The sequence below is a fragment of the Natator depressus genome, chromosome 5, assembly GCF_965152275.1.
Source record: "Natator depressus isolate rNatDep1 chromosome 5, rNatDep2.hap1, whole genome shotgun sequence".
In the NCBI taxonomy this organism is placed as follows: Eukaryota; Metazoa; Chordata; order Testudines; family Cheloniidae; genus Natator; species Natator depressus.
In genome coordinates this window covers 117310532-117331925 of record NC_134238.1, presented here as the reverse complement: position 1 = coordinate 117331925, position 21394 = coordinate 117310532, and the positions used below count along the sequence as shown (strand labels likewise).

Below are 21394 nucleotides of genomic sequence, written 5' to 3'. Positions count from 1 at the left end.
CCCTGTCACTTGTTAGGGTGCTTCTTACTGGACCTCACGTAAGGTTCAGCCACTTCCCTTCCCTGGCCCCTCAGTTCCAGCCCTCCACAGGCCTGCACAACTGCCAGTTGGTCAAACAATGCTTCTTAATCCTAACTCCCTATATGATGAAAGTCATTTTAGCTGATTCCTGCCTAAATCAAGGGCCTGTCTCTTTAAGGGCTGCCCAGCCCACTTGGCTGGTGTCCCCTTAAAAGTAGTTACACAGCTCTAAATATATCAGATGGCCTTGTCAGTAAAGTCTCTTGCCCACATAACATTTAACATGTGGGTCTGTTCAGCTGCAGCCCTTTTGTGAAATCAAGAGGGTTTCTCGCAGTGACACTGCTGCCCTAACTCTGAGCCAGCAGCCAGCAACTGTCAACTGCCAGCAACTGTCATCCTGTTTAGTCTCTTATGATGTCACCAGTACAACTGCCATCCTATTTACTCACTGCAGGCCATTTACTGGGATGTCACTGACTGGCTGTTGGCCTCTATCAGGTGTGGTTTGTTGTTGTTTTTTTAAATCTCATATTGATTTTGTGGGTCTGAGATACCAGTCTGAGAGTGCTGTAGATTTACTTACTCATCCAGTTCTTGCTCCACTTTCACTGTAATGAATGGAAAAAAATAATCTGTAGAGAAGTCCAAGACTGTTGCCAATGGCCTCCCGAGAGAACGAAACTGATAGCGACACAAGTGATAATTCAAGGGAGTCGACAATGTCAGGGTTCCAGAAACATAGGTATAGAGGTGTTTAGAGGGGTTTTCTGGTGTAGTGTGAGTTAAGTAACACCATGCATATGAATACCATTCAGTTGGGGAGGTCGCACCATAAAGTAGAAACTAATACAATGATCACCAGCTTTTGGGACCCACAAAACCCACATTTTTTGGGACAATCCCAGTTTAGAGCCTGATTCTGCAGCCATTAATCAAAGGGACTGTGATGTTGCTGCTAAAGTTGGATGACTGTCTTCTGTCTAATGACTAAAAATTGGCTGGGCAACCAGACACAACTTCAGGTGATAAAATCTTTACAAATATATACTTTGCTTCTACGGTAACCCAACATTCTTAAGACAGATTGATATGGCTCATCGTAAAATTAGCACCCACTTTCTCTCCAGCCTTCTCTTACCAATAATCATTCATAAGAGTTCTGTTTATACCTTTTTCTTTTTGGACCACGGGAGAACACGGCCCCAGTTTTCTGTACTGGTGATTATTTAGGGAAACTATAATAATATTTGTATTGTAGAAGCAGGTTTAAAGGAGTTTTCTTCCAAGGGAGAGTTAAAATTGGATGTCTAGTTCTAAACTAGACAACTGGGGTGTGCTGTTCATTGAGACTCCCATCTGGGAGACCAGCAGTGTGATTCTGGGACATGTGAGAGTGGGTGGGTGTACCTTTTCTGAACCTTTTTTTTGTTGCAGATGTTTCCTCTGTGGCCTAAAAATCTGGCTGTTCCTCCTTGCCTCGTTAAATAATGGAAATGGTGGGTAATTTACCCCCTTTTTTCTCTCAATAGGCATTTACTGTTACAGACAATGCCTGGGAGTAACTCTGATAAATCAACTCTCACCGCTTCTAGCCAAGGGTCTTCAAAAACAACTGAGAAGCGCCGGGCAGATGAGAGTAAGTCCAACTAAAGAACAATTCTTTGTTTTTGTTTGTAAAGCACTCTGGGTTCCTTTGGGAATGAAACTGTAAAATACTATAATTGGTGCTAAAGGGAGATTTTTATTTTCCCTGCTTTCCATGGAAAAAGGTTAGCAAACCAGATATTTTTTAAAAACCTCTCAATACAGGCAGAAAGGCAAGAGTTCAGCGGGCGTACATTTCACAACACTGGCACTCCTGGCAGGCTTCATCCCTCCCTACAATATAGGTGGTCCTGATCCTGCAACCCTTGCTCATGCAAGTGGGAAGTCAGGATGTTCACAGCAAGAAAGTTGACAGGACTGGACTCCCTGTGTGCATTTTAGCTTTTGTTCAGGCTAATTGAGTGAAAATGCACATAAAATATTGTCTAATCATAACCAGAAAACACTGCCCAATCACATAGGCCAACTGTAACAGATAGCTACACAGAATAAGCGCCCATGATATTTCTCTGAGCCAAACAGAATGCATGGGGTCTTGACTCAGCTCCCACTGAAGCCCTGGTGTAGAAATAAACTTTCTCTAATGCTTAAATTTACACTGGATTATGGGTTCCTTTCATATCTCCTCTTATGGCTGCAGCAGCTGCTAGAGAAGCCTGCTATACTTTAATCTCCTCCTTTACAGCTTCTTCAATAGCCCAGGCTCTTCAATGAAAGAGGCACCAGCACTAAGGGCCAGCAAATTCTCTCCAGATAGCAAGTGCTATTCTATAGGCTATGAGCAGTCTGTGCAGCCCAGTGTGAGAACAGCCAGTCCAGTCTCAAGGCATTTTGTTGGTCACATCTACACACCAATTACATCAGAAAGAGAACAGGAGGCAAGCATATGGAAGGGGAGACACAGAGAAAACAAATTATAGATCCCAGCAGGACTTAGACTTTACCTGAATGGATGGAGGTAAATAGAAAGGAAGCTGGGACAGGTTGCCTGCCTAATGACGTGATGTTTCTTTGACAGGTGAGGTATTTACCAGAATGTCCTACTTGGCAATTGAGACCAACACCAATGCTTCATCATCCAGCGGATCTCTGCCACCCCAAAAGAGTGTGTTAAGTATGTATGATGGAACTTTTTTTCTTATAATATATATTCCTGATGCTCAGTAGCAAGAATAAGGAAAGCTTTCACAAGCAAAAACTGCATCAAGGGCAGATAGTCTGACATGGAGAGTGGATTTCAAGCACTGCAAAGGATTGCATTGATGCAACTGACAGACGTGTAATTTCACTGGCAAGAAATGTTGATGAGCATTTTTTATTTTGTTTGTTTTCTTACTGGTCCAAAGATGCAATGCCCTACACACAACTCCATGGCATCTCTGTGTGTTTGCCTGTCTGTAACACAGCAACCCTGCAAAACTCAATCCAATCAATTCCAGAATGTCAGGGAATGTTCTCGGCATCAGTGGGCAGAACCGTATTGACTTTGGCGAGACTCAGAAAACTGGAAAAGCCTGATTTCCACTCTGGAGGCAGAGATGAGGCAACAACTTTAGGGTTAGGATTATGCCAGTCCCCTGCAGCCTAATCACTTTTTAAATTGTTGGCCTGTATTGCATGCCTATAGTTTCTTTTACATATTCTAAAATATGGTCTTCCTATAGGTCCATGAAAGAATATGCTGTACTGTAAATTAAATTCACCTAATTCAGTCAGCAATTTACATTTGGAAGGATAAATTTTCAGCCTCTTTTGGGCAGATACCTTGTCTTTACATTTGTCTGTAAAGGGCATGGCACACACTTGGGGCTACATAATAATAATTAATAGTAATAAAGGCTAAAGTCACTTTCCCTATTTCACATAAAAAGTTGTGCTTCCCTCACTGTCCCCAGAAAACACCTATGCGACCCTGAGACTGGAACCACTGATGTAAACAAATGTAATGATGTAGGAAAATCCTGGTGTATATATGTGCTAATGTATATTTTGTCTGATGTCCCATCGGTGGGTTAATGAAGACGTGAATGTGGAAGCAATTTAAAGTAAGGGGCTGATCCAAAGCCTATTGAAATCAGTGGAAAAAATCCCATAGTTTTTGATGGCCATCAGATCAAGCCCTAACTGCTTTGTGGTTTGTTTTCACAGGAACAGTATTTAACATCCCGTGCCTTCTGATAATGGCCTTTGCCTCCCTCCCAAGAGCCTTCATAAAGGCTTGTATCTCCATAAAGTAAGCATGAAAGTAAAATTCTTCTGAAGGGTGTATTGGGGAGGAAATGGATATTTGGGAGTCACAGTAGGAAACTGGCCCAGAGAGACTGGGATACAAGTTAATGGGCCTGTGGGCCCAGTTAGAAACAAGGAGTCCATGATTCACGTTGGCTACTGTTCAGATTGTCACTGGGACAGGTTCTGTGCAGTTCTGTGGCAGCTGCTCATGAAACCAAATAGTCCCTCTGCTAGCTCTAGCTATCTAGACCTGCCATTGGCCAAAATCTCAGTCCCTGAAAACAGCCTGAGAAAACGAGATAATCAGAAGAGAGTGCTATGAGGCCTGGGGTACAGAGTCCATGGCTACTATTGAATCCTAAGGGCTGCAGTAGTCTCTGGCTGATGCTTCTTCCCTCACAGTCCATGGATATGGTTTGACCAGTGGTTTTGCTTGTCACAGATCCATCAACCATATCTTGCTTCTTCTCTGCCTCATCCCTAACCTATCCCCGATTCTGCTGCATTTTGGATTAGGGCACACAGAATCTTCTATGGAACACAGGAGGAAGGGACCTCTATGTAGGCTCTCTGCAACTAAGCCCTCACTTCAGAGCAGAACCACATCAGTTCCACTCCCAAATGGGTGCTATAAGCCTGCAATGGGGGTTACAGGATTTGCCCCAGCCTGAATAAATGCAATATCAGAACAAGATTGTATGGATATGTGCAGATGCTGTGATAACTCTGTGCTTGGTCTCCTTCAGAGACCTAATCACCTTGCAGAACAGCAAGAGATTCTTCAAGGTCCTGTTATTGCTGGTTCCAATAATTTATGGTGAGTATTCATGGAATTCTGGGAACCTGTAACAGTCTCATCTCAACTTCCAGTTTAGAAACAAAAATGCCTACTTACTGAATTAATCTAATTGCTTTGATTTAGGGATTCTTATGACTAGAGCTCACTCTACTATTGTATGTGTGTGTGTGTGTGTGTGTATTTTTCTTCACTATCTACCTAGATAATTCCATGGCCAACAACACCTCCAAGCACCTCCCAGTATTTCCAAATAACAATTGCAATCACCCTTTCTTTTCCTTGCCATCCTGCTGGAGTAAACAGGTTGGTTAGTTGATAGGTTTGGGGGAGGAATGGGGGTGGATTTGATTGTGGAAGACAGAGTAGGTGGGAAGTATGCTGAGGTTTTTTTTCTGTGTGAGGAACTCCTTTCTTGTGAGGGAAGTGAAGTTGAAGGGCTGAGTTCCACATTTAGTCCTGAATGTGGTGAGAACTCTGGCCATTCATATCTCTTGTGGGAGCGAGTTCCTCAGTCTAGATCCAGCTCCTTTGGAAGTTCTGTCTTTCCTCCTTGGGCGCCTCCCATTATTGTTCAACATTACATTGCATTGTTCTGGAAGAACATTCTGGGAGGTCACAAATGTGAAAGGGGAGACAATGTCAGATAGACATCCCAGGGATGGCTCTGAATGTCAGAACAGAGACCTAGACCTGAACTCTGTCCAGAAGAGGCAATTCAGAGAGAGGTGTATCGGGGAGATGTGCTCATTGTGACCAGTGTTGTCTTGCAGACTGGCTGCTGCATTCTGTACCACCTGGAGCTCTCAGAGGATGTGGCATCATTTCTAGATATATTGAGTTGCAATAATCATGTCATGGGTATGTGGATCACTGGGGCTTGGCATAAGTCTGATAGGCTGGAACACAGTCTTTTCAGAGCTGTATGCATCCCAACTTCAGCTCTCCATAGCTAACATCTTATCATGTGGGTTTGGAAGTAGATAACCTGGCCTTGGTGGTGATTACAAATGTTGGTGAAATAATTCTCTGTTGTGTGTGTGATTTGCAGCAGGTATTTACTGTGTTGGCTCACTATCGTCCAGGAGATTAGCAGAGGGGCTAGCATCACAGGTAAGTGTCTCTTGGGATAGGAAAGGAAACTCTTCTGAGCCAAAATGAGAAGCAGCTTCAGTAATTGCCTTCCTAGACAAAGTTGCGACCCACAGCATCTGTGGCAGGCTCCTGCAGTCTTTGCACTTTAATCAAACAGGCAGAATGGCCGTTAACATTAATAAGACTTTTGCCAGTATAAGGGAAAAGTCGGGGCTGCAGGATGCGACTCCCTATATGCACTGGGATTACTGGTGTCAATTCATTGGGCATATTGTTTCTGACTCCAAAGAGGGGAAGGAACATCTGCCCTGCCTACGTTGAGAAGTCTTCACTGAGGCTGTGCTAGTGGTTAGTATATTTGTTTGCCTTTCTTTTACAGGAAATGACAGAGCTACATGAAACAGAGCTGAAGTCACTGTGGTAAGAGGGATTTCTTGACTATGAATGTATTCCCTACTTCACTGGAGGTGTCACTAACTCTCTGGCTAAATGTGCATGATTATGTCTCCTTAGTAGCTGGTTCACTTTGAGGATTAGAGCTGGCTTAGCTAATAGAGTGACTCCTTTTACTGAAGCAGTACAGGGGCTCTTGCTTTTGCAGCTGAAGGTCCTGGGTTCTATCCCTAGTGAATACAGTGATGTCCTCAAGAATGCAGTCTCAGGTTAACCACAGCACTCCAAGTGCACGAAGGCAGCAGAGGTCCTGCCCACATTACAACAGCATTACATCTGGTATCAATGAAAACTCATTCTCCTCAAAATGGAGGGAATGGGGCAAGTTTGTCCATACGACCAGCGAAAAGAGAGGCATGGGTATATTTGCAGTCTCCTGTTCTCACTGAATGCAGAATAGTGTCTAATATCTGTTGTTCCATGTTTTCAAGGCAGTCACACACTTTATTGGAAGAAAAAATCCATGAAATCGAACACATTAAAGAGCAGATGCAGCATCTGCATGCAGAGATCAATGGTGTGATGGAGGGCATCCTGCATTCCATTCAAGAAACCCTGGAGGAGAGTGACATCCCAGGAGAGAACAAAGATGTAAGAGGCTGGAATTGTATAATTAGACCTTTCTGTAGCTCTCCCCATTCCCTCACACTACTTCCTGTCACACCCTTCCGAGCCAATTAGGGCCTGTTAGTCCTTGCTATGGACCTGAACATTAGGGATGGGATTTTCAAAACACTCAGCGCTGGCCTGACACTGCTTCCACTGAAGTCAGTGGGAGATTTACCATTGACTTTGCTGGGAACAGTTGCGCCAGTGCGGACTACTTTTGAAAATCTCCCTCATGGAGCTTTCTCACTACTGTGCCCTGACAGTATCTGCTAGAACTTTGGTAATTATGGCATTTCTCACCAAAATATCTCATAAGTGTAATGTTTAACATTACCATTTGAGTGGCACTATACCAGTAAAATTGTTTAGGTTCCTACTTGTTCCTGGAAATGTATAATCTGGAATCCCAAAGTCCTTCAACAGTTGATCCCAAACTGCAGCTAGAGGTATCTCGTACGCTACAGGATAGCAAACTTAATTTCAGAGGCAGTGAGTGTAGTTATTAAGGCATTGAACTGAGAGTCAGCAAAGCTGGGTTGTATCCCTGTGTAGCTGAGCGTGGCAGGGCCCCCTTTGGCTCCTGCCTCTGCTAGATTCACAAAGTCACCCTGGGGTCAGTAACTACTCATGCAGTTTATTCACAGACTTGTTCCCACCACTGTTTCACCATATACAGTTGGCCCTTCATCGTCTGCAGGCAGGAGGGAAGAGCTACCTCCCTGTCTTTTCCCTTTCTTTCTGCTCCCCCGTGGCTTCCTGCCACTGAGACTGTTATACAGCCCCAGGCTAATTAGGTGGCAGTTGTCTCTGCTTCCCCAATTTGCGCCAGGTTACCTCCAGCCAGCTCTAATTTATTCCCCTAAGTGGGAGCTGGCATGACAGAGGGCTGAATCAGCAACCCTTTGCCCAGCACCCTGTCACACACCTCCTCTCCTTTCTCCAACCGCCAGGTTTGCCTTTCTGCGTCCTCTCGTCCCTCTAATGGGGTGGGAGAGACTCTACGGAGGAGTCCCTCTTTTGGGTCAGTCCCAGGGTTTGCCGTGTGGGGTTCCTCCATCCCCTACCCACAGAAACTACATTGTGTGGCAGGTCGACGGCCCCACAGCTCCCCCACAGGTCCTTGCACCATTCATAGCTCCCTAGGTGTTCCCATGGTTTTCCGCCCCCTTCCCTTCAGTCAGGAGTTTGGGGTTGGTCATGGCCCTCTTCCGGACACTCAGGACTTCCTGTCCCCCAAGCTCGTCCAGCAGGGCCTGGGTCTCTTCCTTTGGGGGTCCGCCATTAAGGCCCTCCGCTGGGCCTTGCTCTCCGGTCAAGAACCCTGGGTGGACGTCTCACTCATAGCTTCCCTCTCCCTTCTTGGGCTCTGTTGTCTAGGGGTTTTCTGCTTGGATCTCCCATTTTTCCTGTCGTGGGCTTTCTCCCTCTGCCCACCTTTCCTCCTGGGAAGAGGTCCCAGTCCATACCCACCACCACCGTGTAAGGCAGGCCCTTTACTACCCCAACCCACTGCCACTTAAACCTGCCCCGAACCTCGAGGGGCACCTGGGCCATAGGGTATTGCCTCCTATCCCCATGGACTCATTCTAAGGCCTGGTCTACACTATGAGTTTAGGTCAAGTTTAGCAGCGTTATCTCGATTTAACCCTGCACCCGTCCACACGACGAAGCCCTTTTTTTCAACTTAAATTGCTCTTAAAATCAATTTCTTTACTCCATCCCCGATGAGGGGATTGAAATCGGCCTTGCTGGGTCAAATTTGGGGTACTGTGGACGCAATTTGATGGTATTGGCCTACGGGAGCTATCCCAGAGTGCTCAGTTGTGACCACTCTGACAGCGCTCTCAACTCAGATGCACTGGCCAGGTATACAGGAAAAGGCCCGTGAACTTTTGAATCTCATTTCCTGTTTGGCCAGTGTGGCGAGCTCACCTGCACAGGTCACCACAAAGAGCCCATCAGCACAGGAGACCATGCAGTCCCAGAATCGCCGAAGAGCTCCAGCATGGACCGAACGGGAGGTACGGGATCTGATCGCTGTATGGAGAGACGAATCCGTGCTGGCAGAACTCCGGTCGAAAAGACGAAATGCCAAAATATTTGAAAAAATCTCCAATGGCATGAAGGACAGAGGCTATAACAGGCACCCGCAGCAGTGCTGCATGAAAATTAAGGAGCTCAGGCAAGCCGACCAAAAAACCGGAGAGGCAAACAGCCGCTGTGGTTCAGAGCCCCCAGACATTCCGCTTCTATGATGAGCTGCAGCCACCACTACCCCAACCCTGTGCTTTGACTCTGTCCAAGGAGTGGGAGGCAACACGGAAGCGGGTTTTGGGGGCCAGGAAGATGATGATGAGAAGGAGGTTGTAGACAGCTCACAGCAAGGAAGCGGAGAAACCGGTTTCCCCAACAGCCAGGATCTGCTTATCACCCCGGACCTGGAGCCAGTACCCCCCGAACCCACCCAAGGTGGGCTCCCGGACCCTGAAGGCAGAGAAGGGACCTGGTGAGTGTACCTTTGTAAATGTTATACATGGTTTAAAAGCAAGTGTGTTTAATGATTAATTTGCCCTGGCATTCACGGCCAGTACAGCTACTGGAAAAGTCTGTTAACGTGTCTGGGGTGGAGCAGAAATCCTCCAGGGACATCTCCATAAAACTCTCCTGGATGTACTCCCAAAGCCTTTGCAAAAGGTTTCTAGGGAGGGCAGCCTTATTCTGTCCTCCATGCTAGGACACTTTACCATGCCAGGCCAGTAGCACATAGTAGGGAATCATCGCAGAACAAAGCATTGCAGCGTATGGTCCCGGTGTTTGCTGGCATTCAAACAACATCCGTTCTTTATCTCTCTGTGTTATCCTCAGAAGAGTGATATCATTCATGGTCACCTGGTTGAAATAGTTGGTTTTAGTAAGCAGACATTCAGAGGTGCCTGTTCCTGCTGGGCTGTTTGCCTGTGGCTGAACAGAAATCTTCCCTGCTGTTAGCCACATGGTAGGGGGAGGGGTGAAGCCATCATCCCAGAGAATGGGGGGTTGGAATTGGGGGGGGGGGTTAGTTGGGTTTCTGCTGCACGTGAACTCGGAAACCGCAGCCCCGCCTTTTAAACTGCCAACCCATTTTTAATGGCCAACCCAACGGCTACTTTGTATGGGAAATGAGGGCGCTGCTGTTTAAAACCATTCCCACACATTATGAAGGTTGAAGAAGCCAAAAGACTGTAGCTTACCATGGCTGCCTGCAAGCCGAATTCTGTTGCCCGGCTCTGCATGAGTGATCTCGCACACCAAACCGGCATACCCTCAAAAAGAGGCAAAATGCGACCTTGTAATGAAAGCACATGTGCTATGTAATGTTAACAGCAAGGTTTACTGTGAAAGAGTGTACCCATTGTTCTATAAAATTTGTCTTTTTAACTACCACTCTCCCTTTTTTTCTCCTCCACCAGCTGCATGTGTTTCTCCTTCCCAGAGGCTAGTGAAGATTAGAAGGCGAAAAAAACGCACTCGTGCTGAAATGTTCTCTGACCTCATGCTGTCCTCCCACACTGACAGAGCACAGCAAAATATGTGGAGGCAGACAGTCTCAGAGTGCAGGAAAACACAATATGACTGCAAGGAGAGGTGGCGGGCCAAAGATGATAGGTGGCATCAGCTTGCTGAAAGAAGGCAGGAGTCAATGCTCAGGCTACTGGAGGATCAAACGCATATGCTCCAGCATATGGTTGAGCTGCAGGAAAGGCAGCAGGAGCACAGACTGCCGCTATAGCCCCTGTGTAACCAACTGCCCTCCTCTCCAAGTTCCATAGCCTCCTCACCCAGATGCCCAAGAATGCGGTGGGGGGCCCTCCGGCCACCCAGCCACTCCACCCCAGAGGATTGTCCAAGCAACAGAAGGCTGGCATTCAATAAGTTTTAAAGTTTTAAAGTGCTGTGTGGCCTTGTCCTTCCCTCCTCCACCACCCCTCCCGGGCTACCTTGGCAGTTATCCCCCTATTTGTACGATGAATAAATAAAGAATGCATGAATGTGAAGCAACAATGACTTTATTGCCTCTGCAAGCTGTGATCAAAGTGGGGAGGGGAGGGTGGTTAGCTTACAGGAAAGTAGAGTGAACCCGGGGCGGGTTTCCATCAAGGAGGCGCAAACAGAACTTTCACACCGTAGCCTGGTCAGCCATGAAACTAGTTTTCAAAGGTTCTCTGATGCGCACCGCGCCCTACTGTGCTCTTCTAACCGCCCTGGTGTCTGACTGCGTGTAATCAGCGACCAGGCAATTTGCCTCAACCTCCCACCCCGCCATAAACGTCTCCCCCTTACTCACACAGATATTGCGGAGCACACGGCAAGCAGTAATAACAATGGGAATATTGGTTTTGCTGAGGTCTAACTGAGTCAGTAAACTGCACCAGCGTGCTTTTAGATGCCCAAATGCACATTCTATCACCATTCTGCACTTGCTCAGCCTATAGTTGAACAGCTCCTGACTACTGTCCAGGGTGCCTGTGTATGGCTTCATGAGTCATGGCATTAAGAAGTAGGCTGGGTCCCCAAGGATAACTATAGGCATTTCAACATCCCCAACTGTTATTTTCTGGTCTGGAAAGTAAGTCCCTTGCTGCAGCTGTTGAAACAGACCAGTGTTCCTGAAGATGCGAGTGTCATGTACCTTTCCCAGCCATCCCACACTGATGTTGGTGAAACGTCCCTTGTGATCTACCAGTGCTTGCAGCACCATTGAAAAGTACCCCTTTTGGTTTATGTACTCGCTGCCTTGGTACTCCGGTCCCAAGATAGGGATATGGGTTCTGTCTATGGCCCCACTACAGTTAGGGAATCCCATTGCAGCAAAGCCATCCACTATGACCGGCACATTTCCCAGAGTCACTACCCTTGATAGCAGCAGCTCAATGATTGCATTGGCTACGTGGATCACAGCAGCCCCCACAGTAGATTTGTCCACTCCAAATTGATTCCTGACTGACCGGTACCTGTCTGGCATTGCAAGCTTCCACAGGGCTATCGCCACTCACTTCTTAACTGTGAGGGCTGCTCTCATCTTGGTATTCTTGCGCTTCAGGGCAGGGGAAAGCAAGTCACAAAGTTCCATGAAAGTGCCCTTACGCATGCAAAAGTTTCGCAACCACTGGGAATCATCCCAGACCTGCAACACTATGCGGTCCCACCACTCTGTGCTTGTTTCCCAGGCCCAGAATCAGCGTTCCATGCCATGAACCTGCCCAACTGACACCATGATGTGCACATTGCAGGGGCCTGTACTTTGTGAGAAGTCTATGTCCATGCCCTCATCACTCTCGTCACCGTGCTGCAGTTGCCTCCTCCTCACCTGGTTTCACTTTTGTTGCAGGTTATGGTGCTGCATATCCTGCTGGATAATGCGCGCGGTGTTTATAGTGCTCATTATTGCCGTGGTGATCTGAGCGGGCTCCATGTTCCCCGTGCTATGGCGTCTGCGTTGAAAAAAGGTGTAAAACGATTGTCTGCCATTGCTCTGACGGAGGGAGGGGCAACTGACAACATGGCTTACAAGGTTGGCTTGCAGGGAATTAAAATCAACAGAGCAGGTGGCTTTGCATCAAGGAGAAACAGAATGGACCCCTCAAAGATAGAACTCAAAACCTGGGTTTAGCAGGATGTTGATTTCAGAGGAAGGGGGGAGAAAATGAATACAAAACAAATCTGGCCTATTTCTTGTTTTGATCCACTTCATCTACCTTTATACATCTTGCTGGCAGCAGACAGTGCAGTATGACTGCTAGCCATCGTCATCTCCTGGGTGCTCGGCAGAAGATGGTGCAGTATGACTGCTGGCCGTCGTCGTCTCCTGGCTGCTCATTAGAAGATGGTGCAGGACTGAATCGCCATGAGAGGAAACTTAAAAGGGAAATGACCTGGCTGAGTCACTCTCATGTTTGCCCAGGCGCCCCTGACTGACCTCACTGAGGTCGGCTAAAAGAGCACCCTGGAGTACGGCGACAATGGCTACCAGTCATACTGCACTGTCTGCTACCAAAAGGTAATGAGCTGCTGCTGTGTAGCAATGCAGTACTGCGTCTGCCAGCACCCAGGAGACATACGGTGACGGTGAGCTGAGCGGGCTCCATGCTTGCCATGGTATGGCGTCTGCACAGGTAACCCAGGAAAAAAGGCACGAAACAATTCTCTGCCGCTGCTTTCACCATGGGAGGGAGGGAGGGAGGGGCGACTGACAACATGTACCCAAAACCACCCGCGACAATGTTTTTGCCCCATCAGGCATTGGGATTTCTACCCAGAATTCAAATGGGCGGCAGAGACTGCAGGAACTGTGGGATAGCTACCCACAGTGCAACGCTCCGGAAGTCGACGGTTGCCTTGGTACTGTGGACGCACTCCGCCAACTAAATGCACTGAGAGCATTTGTGTGGGGGGACACACAATCGACTGTATAAAAATGCTTTCTACAAAACTGACTTCTATAAATTCGACCTAATTTCGTAGCAGACATAGCCTAATTCAATCTTCGCACTGGGAATCCACCAGTGCAGTCCCACCAGCTTCCTTTGTATCAGCGAGCAGGCTGAGGCTGTATTCACCAGACCTCCTTTTGGGGTTTCCTCCCCACCATTACTGGAATGGTGGATGGCTCCCACCCCTTCCCCTGCCCTCCAGCATTTGCCCAGCCACAAAACTCTGCCACCCACAATCCATGTGCAGGGAATCCCCCTTCTTGTGTCTTGGTCGTCAGCACTGCCAGCAGACAACCGGCCTGGACCCTGTGGAAGCCCCTTGGGTGTCCTTCCGTTTGTTCTCTGGGCCCTTCCCAGGTGAGGGTGTTATCTGGGCCTTCTCCCAGTCTCCACTTCCTTGCACGGCCATCTCTCCTTCCTGGGGAAGTCTGCCTCCGTGTACTCCTCCGTAACCTTTATGGCCGCCTCTATCATATTCAGTTGGTGCCTCCTCACCCACACCTTTATGTTCTCAGGGAGGCCCTGTAAAAACTGCTCTAGGACAAGCATGTCCATGATCTCCCCCACTGTCTGGGCGTCTGGCCTCTCAGGCAGTGGGTGGCCCAGTCCATTAACTTTTGGGAGAATGCCCACGCCGCAAACCCCCGCCACATCCACCTCGCTGACCAGAACTTCTGGCCATACTTCTCCGTGGACAGCCCCACCCAATCGAGGACGGCTGCCTTTACTGCTTCATAATTCCTGGCCTGCTTTTCACTTAGGGCCACGTAGGCTGCTTGGGCTTCACTGGCTAGGTAGGGAGCTAGCCGCAGGGCCAAGGTTGCCCTCTCCCATCCAGCTCCCACAGCTACCCACTCAAATGCGCCTAGGAAGGCATTGGGGTCATCTGTCAGGCCCATTTTACACAGTCCTAAGCCCGGCGCCTGAACGCCGTCCCTTCCCATGGGGCTCACCACTTTCTGCAGGAGCGGCTATTGGAGGCCAGCCTGCTCCCAAATGAAGTTCGGCAGGCTTTTCTGCTGTTCTGCCTGCCAGGTGAACAAGGCCTGTCTCTCTAGGTGGTGGGCTTGCTGAAAACTCTGCATGGCCTTCTGCACTACCTCCTGCTGCTTGACCACCCCTTGCAGGTTCTCCTCCATCTCCAGACTGCCAAACAAACACTTGCTCTAGCATGGGATCCCAGACAAGCCCCCCATGGGTAGCAGAGCACAGCAGGGCTCCCTTGAGTACCACCTCTGCTAGATTCACAAAATTACACTGAGACCCTGGGGTTAGTAACCACTCGTGCAATTTATTCACAGACTTGTTCCCACCACCATATACAACTGACCCTTCACTTTCTGCAGGCAGGAGGGACTATTCCCCTGCCCCTGGCTTCTTCCCTCTGAGGATTTTATACAGCCCCAGGCTAATTAGGTGACAGCTGGCTCTGCTTCCTCAATTAGGTCCAGGTTACCTCCAGACAGTGTTAATTTATTCCCCTAAATGGGAGCTGGTGTGACAGAAGGCTGAATCAGCAACCCTTTGCCCACCACCTTGTCACACCTTCACTCCGCCATTGTCTTGCTTTGTGACCATGGGCATGTCTCTTAAGCTTTTTATGCATTTATTGTTCCATTTGTACAACTGAGATAATACTTCCCTGTCTTTATCAAGTGCTTTGAACTCCTTGGATGGAAACACTGTATAAGCACATCTTATAATACTAAGGGCTAGTTTTTGTTTTTTAACTTAACCCTCTCTTCCTATCATGGAGACTTGATCATTTCAATTCCTTAGCCTTGACAGCTATTCTCAAAGTCACCTTTAACTGAGCCACCAACTTTAGCGGAGGAGAATATAAGACTCCCCATCAGTGCCTCTTCTTATCTAGCTATCTGGATCATCACTGAGTGGTGAGATACTCTTTCTCACATTCTGGGGACTGGATGGTACTCATGCTGCTCTCATATTCAGCTGGCCTCCAGAACAATAGAATGATGTGGAAACCAAACCCAGGTCTCTGACACAGCAGTGGAGACCTTTACTGTGAGGACTCCACCTCAGTAGCTGAATGAGTTTATATCCTTCCAACAGTTACTGGGAAAACTTATTTGAGATGGAAGTTACCGTTGTGTGTTTTATTGTGATTTTTCTCATTGACACTGAGTATTTCACCTTAAGTGCCTGTGAGTGTTTATGTTGTTTGCAAATATCTTTCCCTTCATTACCTTATGTCTTCTCTTTTTTTTTCAGCAAGTACTAGAGATGATAAATGTAGCATTTAAGAAGGTTTATGAGGACCATATCCAGATGCCTGACTGGGCTCAGAAATCCATAGGTAAGGATACTAATAGCATTCTGCTCTTATATAGCACCTTTACAATGATAAGTATAGTTATTCCTCCTTAACAAACTGGGGAAACTGAGGCACAGAGGTGCTAAGTTGACTTGCCTATGTTCATACAGGAAGTCAGTGGCAGAGTCAGGGATACAACCCAAGTCAGCAGAATCCCTGTCCTCTCCCCTCAACGCTAGACCATGATGTCTCTGGTAATGTTGTTATGAACTTTTAAAAAGTATCTGAGACATTGTTCTCTTCTGCACTGATTTCACCAAAGGTGAATGGGAGATCTTGATTTTCCTTACAATAGTGTGACGTAAACCCATTCTAGATATTGATTTATCATTTATACCATGCTAAACTCCATATCAGATCATTATGGGATGTTCTCTACATCATATTGTGACATAAATCCAGCCATAAGATATTGTAGCCACTCTTTTTCTTTGACACCTATGAACTCAGATACCACCGTGAGGAACACAGGATGGATAGACTGATGGTCTATATGTAACAATAGAAATGCCTTGTAATCCACTGCTTGTCATAGGGTCTGGCCTTTGTTAATCTATTCATATTTTAATTGCAGGTGCCACCATTGATACAGGCAGAACATCTAAGAGTTATGAACTTGGGAAAACAGAGGGGTGTTGTTTTAGTTCATGGTTCTTTTCTTCTGCAAATCCTCCAGACACTATTTTACAGGTAGAGCACATCTGTCCACTTTGTCTGTTCTCTTATACTACTTTCAAATGTCCTCATTCCAAAACCTTCTCAAGAACCAGTTCTTCAGTGATGGACCTACAATTAGTTAGCCAACTAATTAAGGAAAGGTTGAGAGGCAGTCAGGTATAGATAACTTGCATTTAAACCCACACCCACAAAGGGAATTAAGTGTTGCAACACTCAGTACCATGGCACCTAACTTTTAAGTGCCTGAAAAATCACAGGAACAACACTGTGAACCACAAAGCCTGAGTTAGGCACCTAGGTCTCCTATACAATGAATAGGAAGAGATAGGCAACTTACAACGGGATCCACAAAAGTCATCATGCTAGGCAAGGAGTCTCCTAAGCTAGTCAATGGGAGATGCTGATGAGAGGAGGGTGTCTTAAGCCCCTCCCCTCTCTTGGAGATAGGTGCCTGATTCTAATTAGTGATTCACAAGGGGAACTCCTCTCCTGGAGTTAGAGGGCTTAGATGCCCAAGGCATTTCTCGTGAGAATGAGTTCGGTGCCTACCTTGCTCCACATAAAAGGGCCAGAGGAGGAGGTTCCCACCTTATAACTTCTAATCCAGTGGTTAGAACACTAACCTGGGATGTTGGAGACCCAGGTTAAATTCTCCCCTCTGCGGGTGGGGGAGAAGAAATTTGAACAGGGGTCTTCTCCCGAGAGTGCTCTAACCACTGAGCTGTGGGATATTCTGATTGGGGCTCCCTCAATCTCTCCTGTTGAAGCTGTTCTGCTGTGGATAAATGAGTCCTTGAAGTGGGGGACTGGACCCAGGTCTCCCACCTCCCAGCTGGTGCCCTAACCACTGCACTGTACTCTCTCTCTCTCTCTTTCTTGCTCAGGCTTTGATGTGAGATAGGTGTCTGGTGGCCTAGAGGGAGGCAGCAGTGCACATATTTAGAGGCAGAAACATAGTTGCGAATGGAACTTTAACCCAGAAGGCTTTGGCACCAAGTCAGGTTAGGCACCTACAAGGTTCGGCAGAAATTTTTTGGATCGCAGTGAAGCCTAAAACTGGAACATAAGCACTTAAACCCAAGACATAGGTGCCTAAGTCTGGGGTTTAGGCACCTAAGTACCTTTGTGGATGAGGGCCCGTGAGCCTGATCTGAAGTGCGTAAATATGTAGTTAATGCATATAAAAATCTATACATTTTAATTGTCTTTCTCTCCTCCACCCTTCATATGTTGCTTGCCTCCTTAACAACTGATCCAGTGTCCTCTGAAGTAACTGGAAAGATTCCCATTAACGTCAGTGGGTACTGGATTGGGACCTTAAACTGTAAGATCTTTAGGGCAAGGGCCATGTCTCCCTCAACGTTTCTTAGTGTCTTATTACCACGAGCCCCGGGTGTCCTTGGGGGTCTCTAGGCATAATGCAATAGAAATAATCAATAATGCATAATAGTAACGATTCCCTTTCTTCCTCCAAGAAGGGTGAAGAAATCAAGTAATTTCCTGTAAGCCCAACATTATTGCATGAGGTTTTTTTATGATGGTGAATCAGGCCCACTGGGAGCAACCTCCAATGTGTACCACTCTGAATATGTTATAGCCTTCTTCACCAGGTTCCTGGGTACACTCGGGATAGTTACAGCACTTTAGTTCATAGAAACCATTTGCTCCCAGTAGTGGAAGAATTATTGTATCACAACAAAAATCCCTTTTATGTAGATGTTATTTCTTTGCCCCAACTTCCTGCTGGCATTTGTACTTAACACCACTGAAAACCATGTTCTCTTCTGTTGTCTGTGATCTTTAATCTTTAGACTCATGCTTTGAATGACCGCAAACACCTCTGGCCTGATTTAACTTTATTGACTTTGATGGTGCTATGGCATAAGTTCAAGTGTTATTGGAAAGGCAATTTTCCCTATAATAAATAATAAGAAAGTCTCTGGTTTGATCTATGAGCTCAATATTAAAGCTCTCTGTTCAGGTGATAGGCAAGGAAATCTACATTTTTGTAGATTTGATAGAACTGTATTAATTTACCAGCATAAAGTCAAATAACAGAAGGCATCAATTTTTGTGCTTGTCACTGAATACACATGTATGTGGGATGTGTTACTCCATTAGTGTTAATTGGAGTTGATTTCTGCTTCCAGCCAGATGTTCACCCTGGAAACTGCTGGGCTTTTCAAGGATCTCAGGGTCAGGTAGTAATTAAGTTGCCTGAAAAAGTTTACCCAACCGCTGTTACACTTCAACACATCTCTAAGGCAATCTCTCCCTCTGGAGATGTAACTAGCGCCCCAAAGGATTTTGCTGTATGTGTAAGTATCTGCCTTTAACTTTTTAAACTGGAATTTTATGGTGGGAAAATACAAGAAAAGAGACTTGCTTTGTATGTTCTGTTTACAGGATATCAGGTCTGTTCTCTTCACAACTGTGCACAAGTTTAAGGAATTTTTTCAGATGAGGTGGTAATTTTATTACTACTAACAATGCTCATTTCTATAGTACTTTTTGTCTGAGTATCTCAAAGTGGCTTTACAAATAATAACGAATTAAGACTCACAACAACCTTGTGCTATTGGTAAAGGATTCAGAAGGATAACAACATCCACCTCTTAAGTGGAAGCAGCAGCTGTTTAACATCATCACACGGCAACCCTATCCAATAGGTTTAGGGCAGCTCACTTGAAACTGCAGCAGAGATTCATCTACACTGAAAAAAAAAGACCACAGTGAATCTCAGGGCCTGGGGTCAACTGACTTGCGCTCATGGGGCTCATGCTACGAGCATGGGTGGCGGGTATAATAAGCCAGGGGAGGCCAAGCCTCCCCAAACAGGTTGTGGTGCACCTCCCTCTGGAGTCACACCGCTGGTCTGCTGCCTTTGGAGCACCACTGCAGGAATGGCGCCCAGGCTGTGGCCCCACCCATGCTCTGCCCCAAGACCCCACTCCTGCATCCCACTTTTCCCCGTGGCCCTGCCCACGCTGCTCCTCTTCCCGCCCTCACTCCTCTTCTCCCCCGAAGCCGATGGGGACTCAGGTGGGCGGGCCTGGGACTCTGGCTGGCTGGGGCTCAGGACGGCTGGAACCAGATGGCAGGCTGTAGCGAGCCGGTGGGCCAGAGCTCAGGGTGGCCAGTGGGCTGGGGACTTGGCGAGGGCGGCGGGCTGGTGGCTCGTGGCCGGCAGGCTGGGTACTCGAAGCCGGTGGCCCAGGACTCAGGGCGGCTCAGACGGGCGGTCTGGGGCTCGGGGCAGCTCGGCCAGGGCTCATCTGGCCATGGTGGGGTCTCGGAATGTTTACATTCCAATACATCATCATTCCTTCCAGCTGTCTTCCTACTCTGATTTTAGGGACTGGATGAGGAAACAGGGAAAGAAACTCTGCTGGGAACTTTTATGTATGACTCAGGAAAAGAGACCATTCAAACTTTCCAACTGAAGGTACTTTAACGGGTGGTGAGATTGGGGCAGATGACACTGTATGCATACAGGTTTGCCTACCAGGTCTTGGAAAGGAGAGGATGTAGAAATCTCTCTCTGAGAGGAGATTACAAAGTGGTTAAATTGGTGTTTTGGGAGAACAGAACTGTATTGTGGGAGGATGTGGGAAGGGAGAGATGATACCCTCAGTTCCTGTGTGAACTTGGTTTCAAGGGAGGCTCCTGGCTGAATTCTCCCCTTTTGGCAAAGTCCCGCTCCTGCAACAGTCATTCTAAGTTGCAGAAGACAGTGGCTTTGCAGGGAGCAAAATATTTGTAGGGCCAAACTCAGCAAGCAGGTGCATCTTCACCAACTTCAAAGGCAACATATCAGTGTACATCAGAGTTGAACTTAGACTCTGTTCTTCCTTACTTCTACTTTTCTCCCTTAATCAGCCATCTTTGTCTCCCCCAACCTTTTGTACCAGGAGCAATGGAGGGAAAGTGCTTAAGAAGCTAGGCAGCTGGGTTTTTGAAACACTTAGGTTTCATTAGTACCAGCTTGAACAAAGCAACGGAGTAAAGGGGGTCAGGGAAGAAAGAAAGAACACAAAGCTGGAGAGGCAATGATTTACCTCACGGTAGTTGAAATTTCCTGTTTTTCCAGGCCTGCACCACAGCTGATTTCAGCAGAGAATTTCAGCTTTCCATAGTTGGTGCTAAACACTTTCAAGCTCTGGAGTTTGATTTGACATAAATTGAGACAAGCTTAGCCCTGGTATAAGTTGGCACAGTTCCCATTAATTTCAATGGGAATTTTGTCCTCCTACCTCAGGCCTGAATTTGGTCCAGTAGTAGGGTTAATATAGAGACGGGACTGTGGCTAAAGAAAACTGTTTAAAGTAACACAGGTTTTGATTTCTCTTAACTTCTTTTTTTAATTTCAGAGTGAACTTTCCAAATTTTTTGTTTACATAAAATTCAATGTGCTGAGTAACTGGGGCAACCCAGAGTACACTTGTGTTTATCGAGTCAGGGTACATGGGAAGATGACAGACAAGAGCTGAGGCCTGTAGTAAGAAGACATGCAGTGAGAACCCCATCAGAAAAGTAAATGCACCTAAAAATGACAGATTTTGTCAACTAGTGACTCTCCTCTGTTCTGTTAAAGAAATAAACAAAATTTAACTTGGATATGTGCAGAGTCATGAATATTGGCAAAAGGAGTCTCAATTACTTTTATGCACTGAAATGCTCTACGTCTTGCAGGATCCTCTAGAAAAACCCTAGAGCAGAGATGCTGGAACAATTTGTATAGTGGGGGTGCTGACAGCCATTGAACCAAATTGTAAACCCTGTGTATGATGGAAACCACTTCAAGCCGGGGCATGTGGCAGCAGCCCTATTTCCAGCACCTATGCACTAGAGCATTACTGACCGCTCCAGAAAGGTAAATGACCAGAGTGCAGAGGCAGGAAAAACCCCCTCCAAGTCAATAACAGCCTTGCTAAGCTCATCTCAGTCGAAAGTCGCCCTCTGCATAACTTATTGGTGCATCTCTGAGCAAGTGATAAATGGTGGCTGAGTCTGTGGATCTTCACTCTTTTTATTCTTGGAAATGTTTTTCCTACTAGACTCCCAGTTTCTCCCTTCCTTTGTGACTTAAGATTC

At 46.8% G+C, this 21394-nt stretch overlaps 1 protein-coding gene across 1 annotated transcript; it reads left to right on the top strand.

The window, feature by feature from the left end:
- Positions 1-683: 683 nt before the first annotated feature.
- Positions 684-20790, top strand: LOC141987992 (SUN domain-containing protein 3-like). Its single transcript, XM_074953815.1, has 13 exons — positions 684-766; positions 1554-1660; positions 2648-2743; positions 3778-3862; positions 4608-4678; positions 5709-5770; positions 6132-6172; positions 6637-6796; positions 15520-15604; positions 16197-16312; positions 18451-18618; positions 19656-19745; positions 20671-20790. Exons 1-13 carry the CDS (start codon positions 684-686, stop codon positions 20788-20790), a joined length of 1284 nt encoding a protein of 427 aa, XP_074809916.1.
- Positions 20791-21394: the final 604 nt, after the last annotated feature.

Coding starts and splice junctions, on each gene's coding strand:
- LOC141987992 (XM_074953815.1), top strand. CDS start 684: ATGGCCTCCCGAGAGAACGAAACTGATAGCGACACAAGTGATAATTCA. Junction 767..1,553: donor TCAGGGTTCCAGAAACATAG/GTATAGAGGTGT, acceptor TTCTCTCAATAG/GCATTTACTGTTACAGACAA. Junction 6,173..6,636: donor ACAGAGCTGAAGTCACTGTG/GTAAGAGGGATT, acceptor CATGTTTTCAAG/GCAGTCACACACTTTATTGG.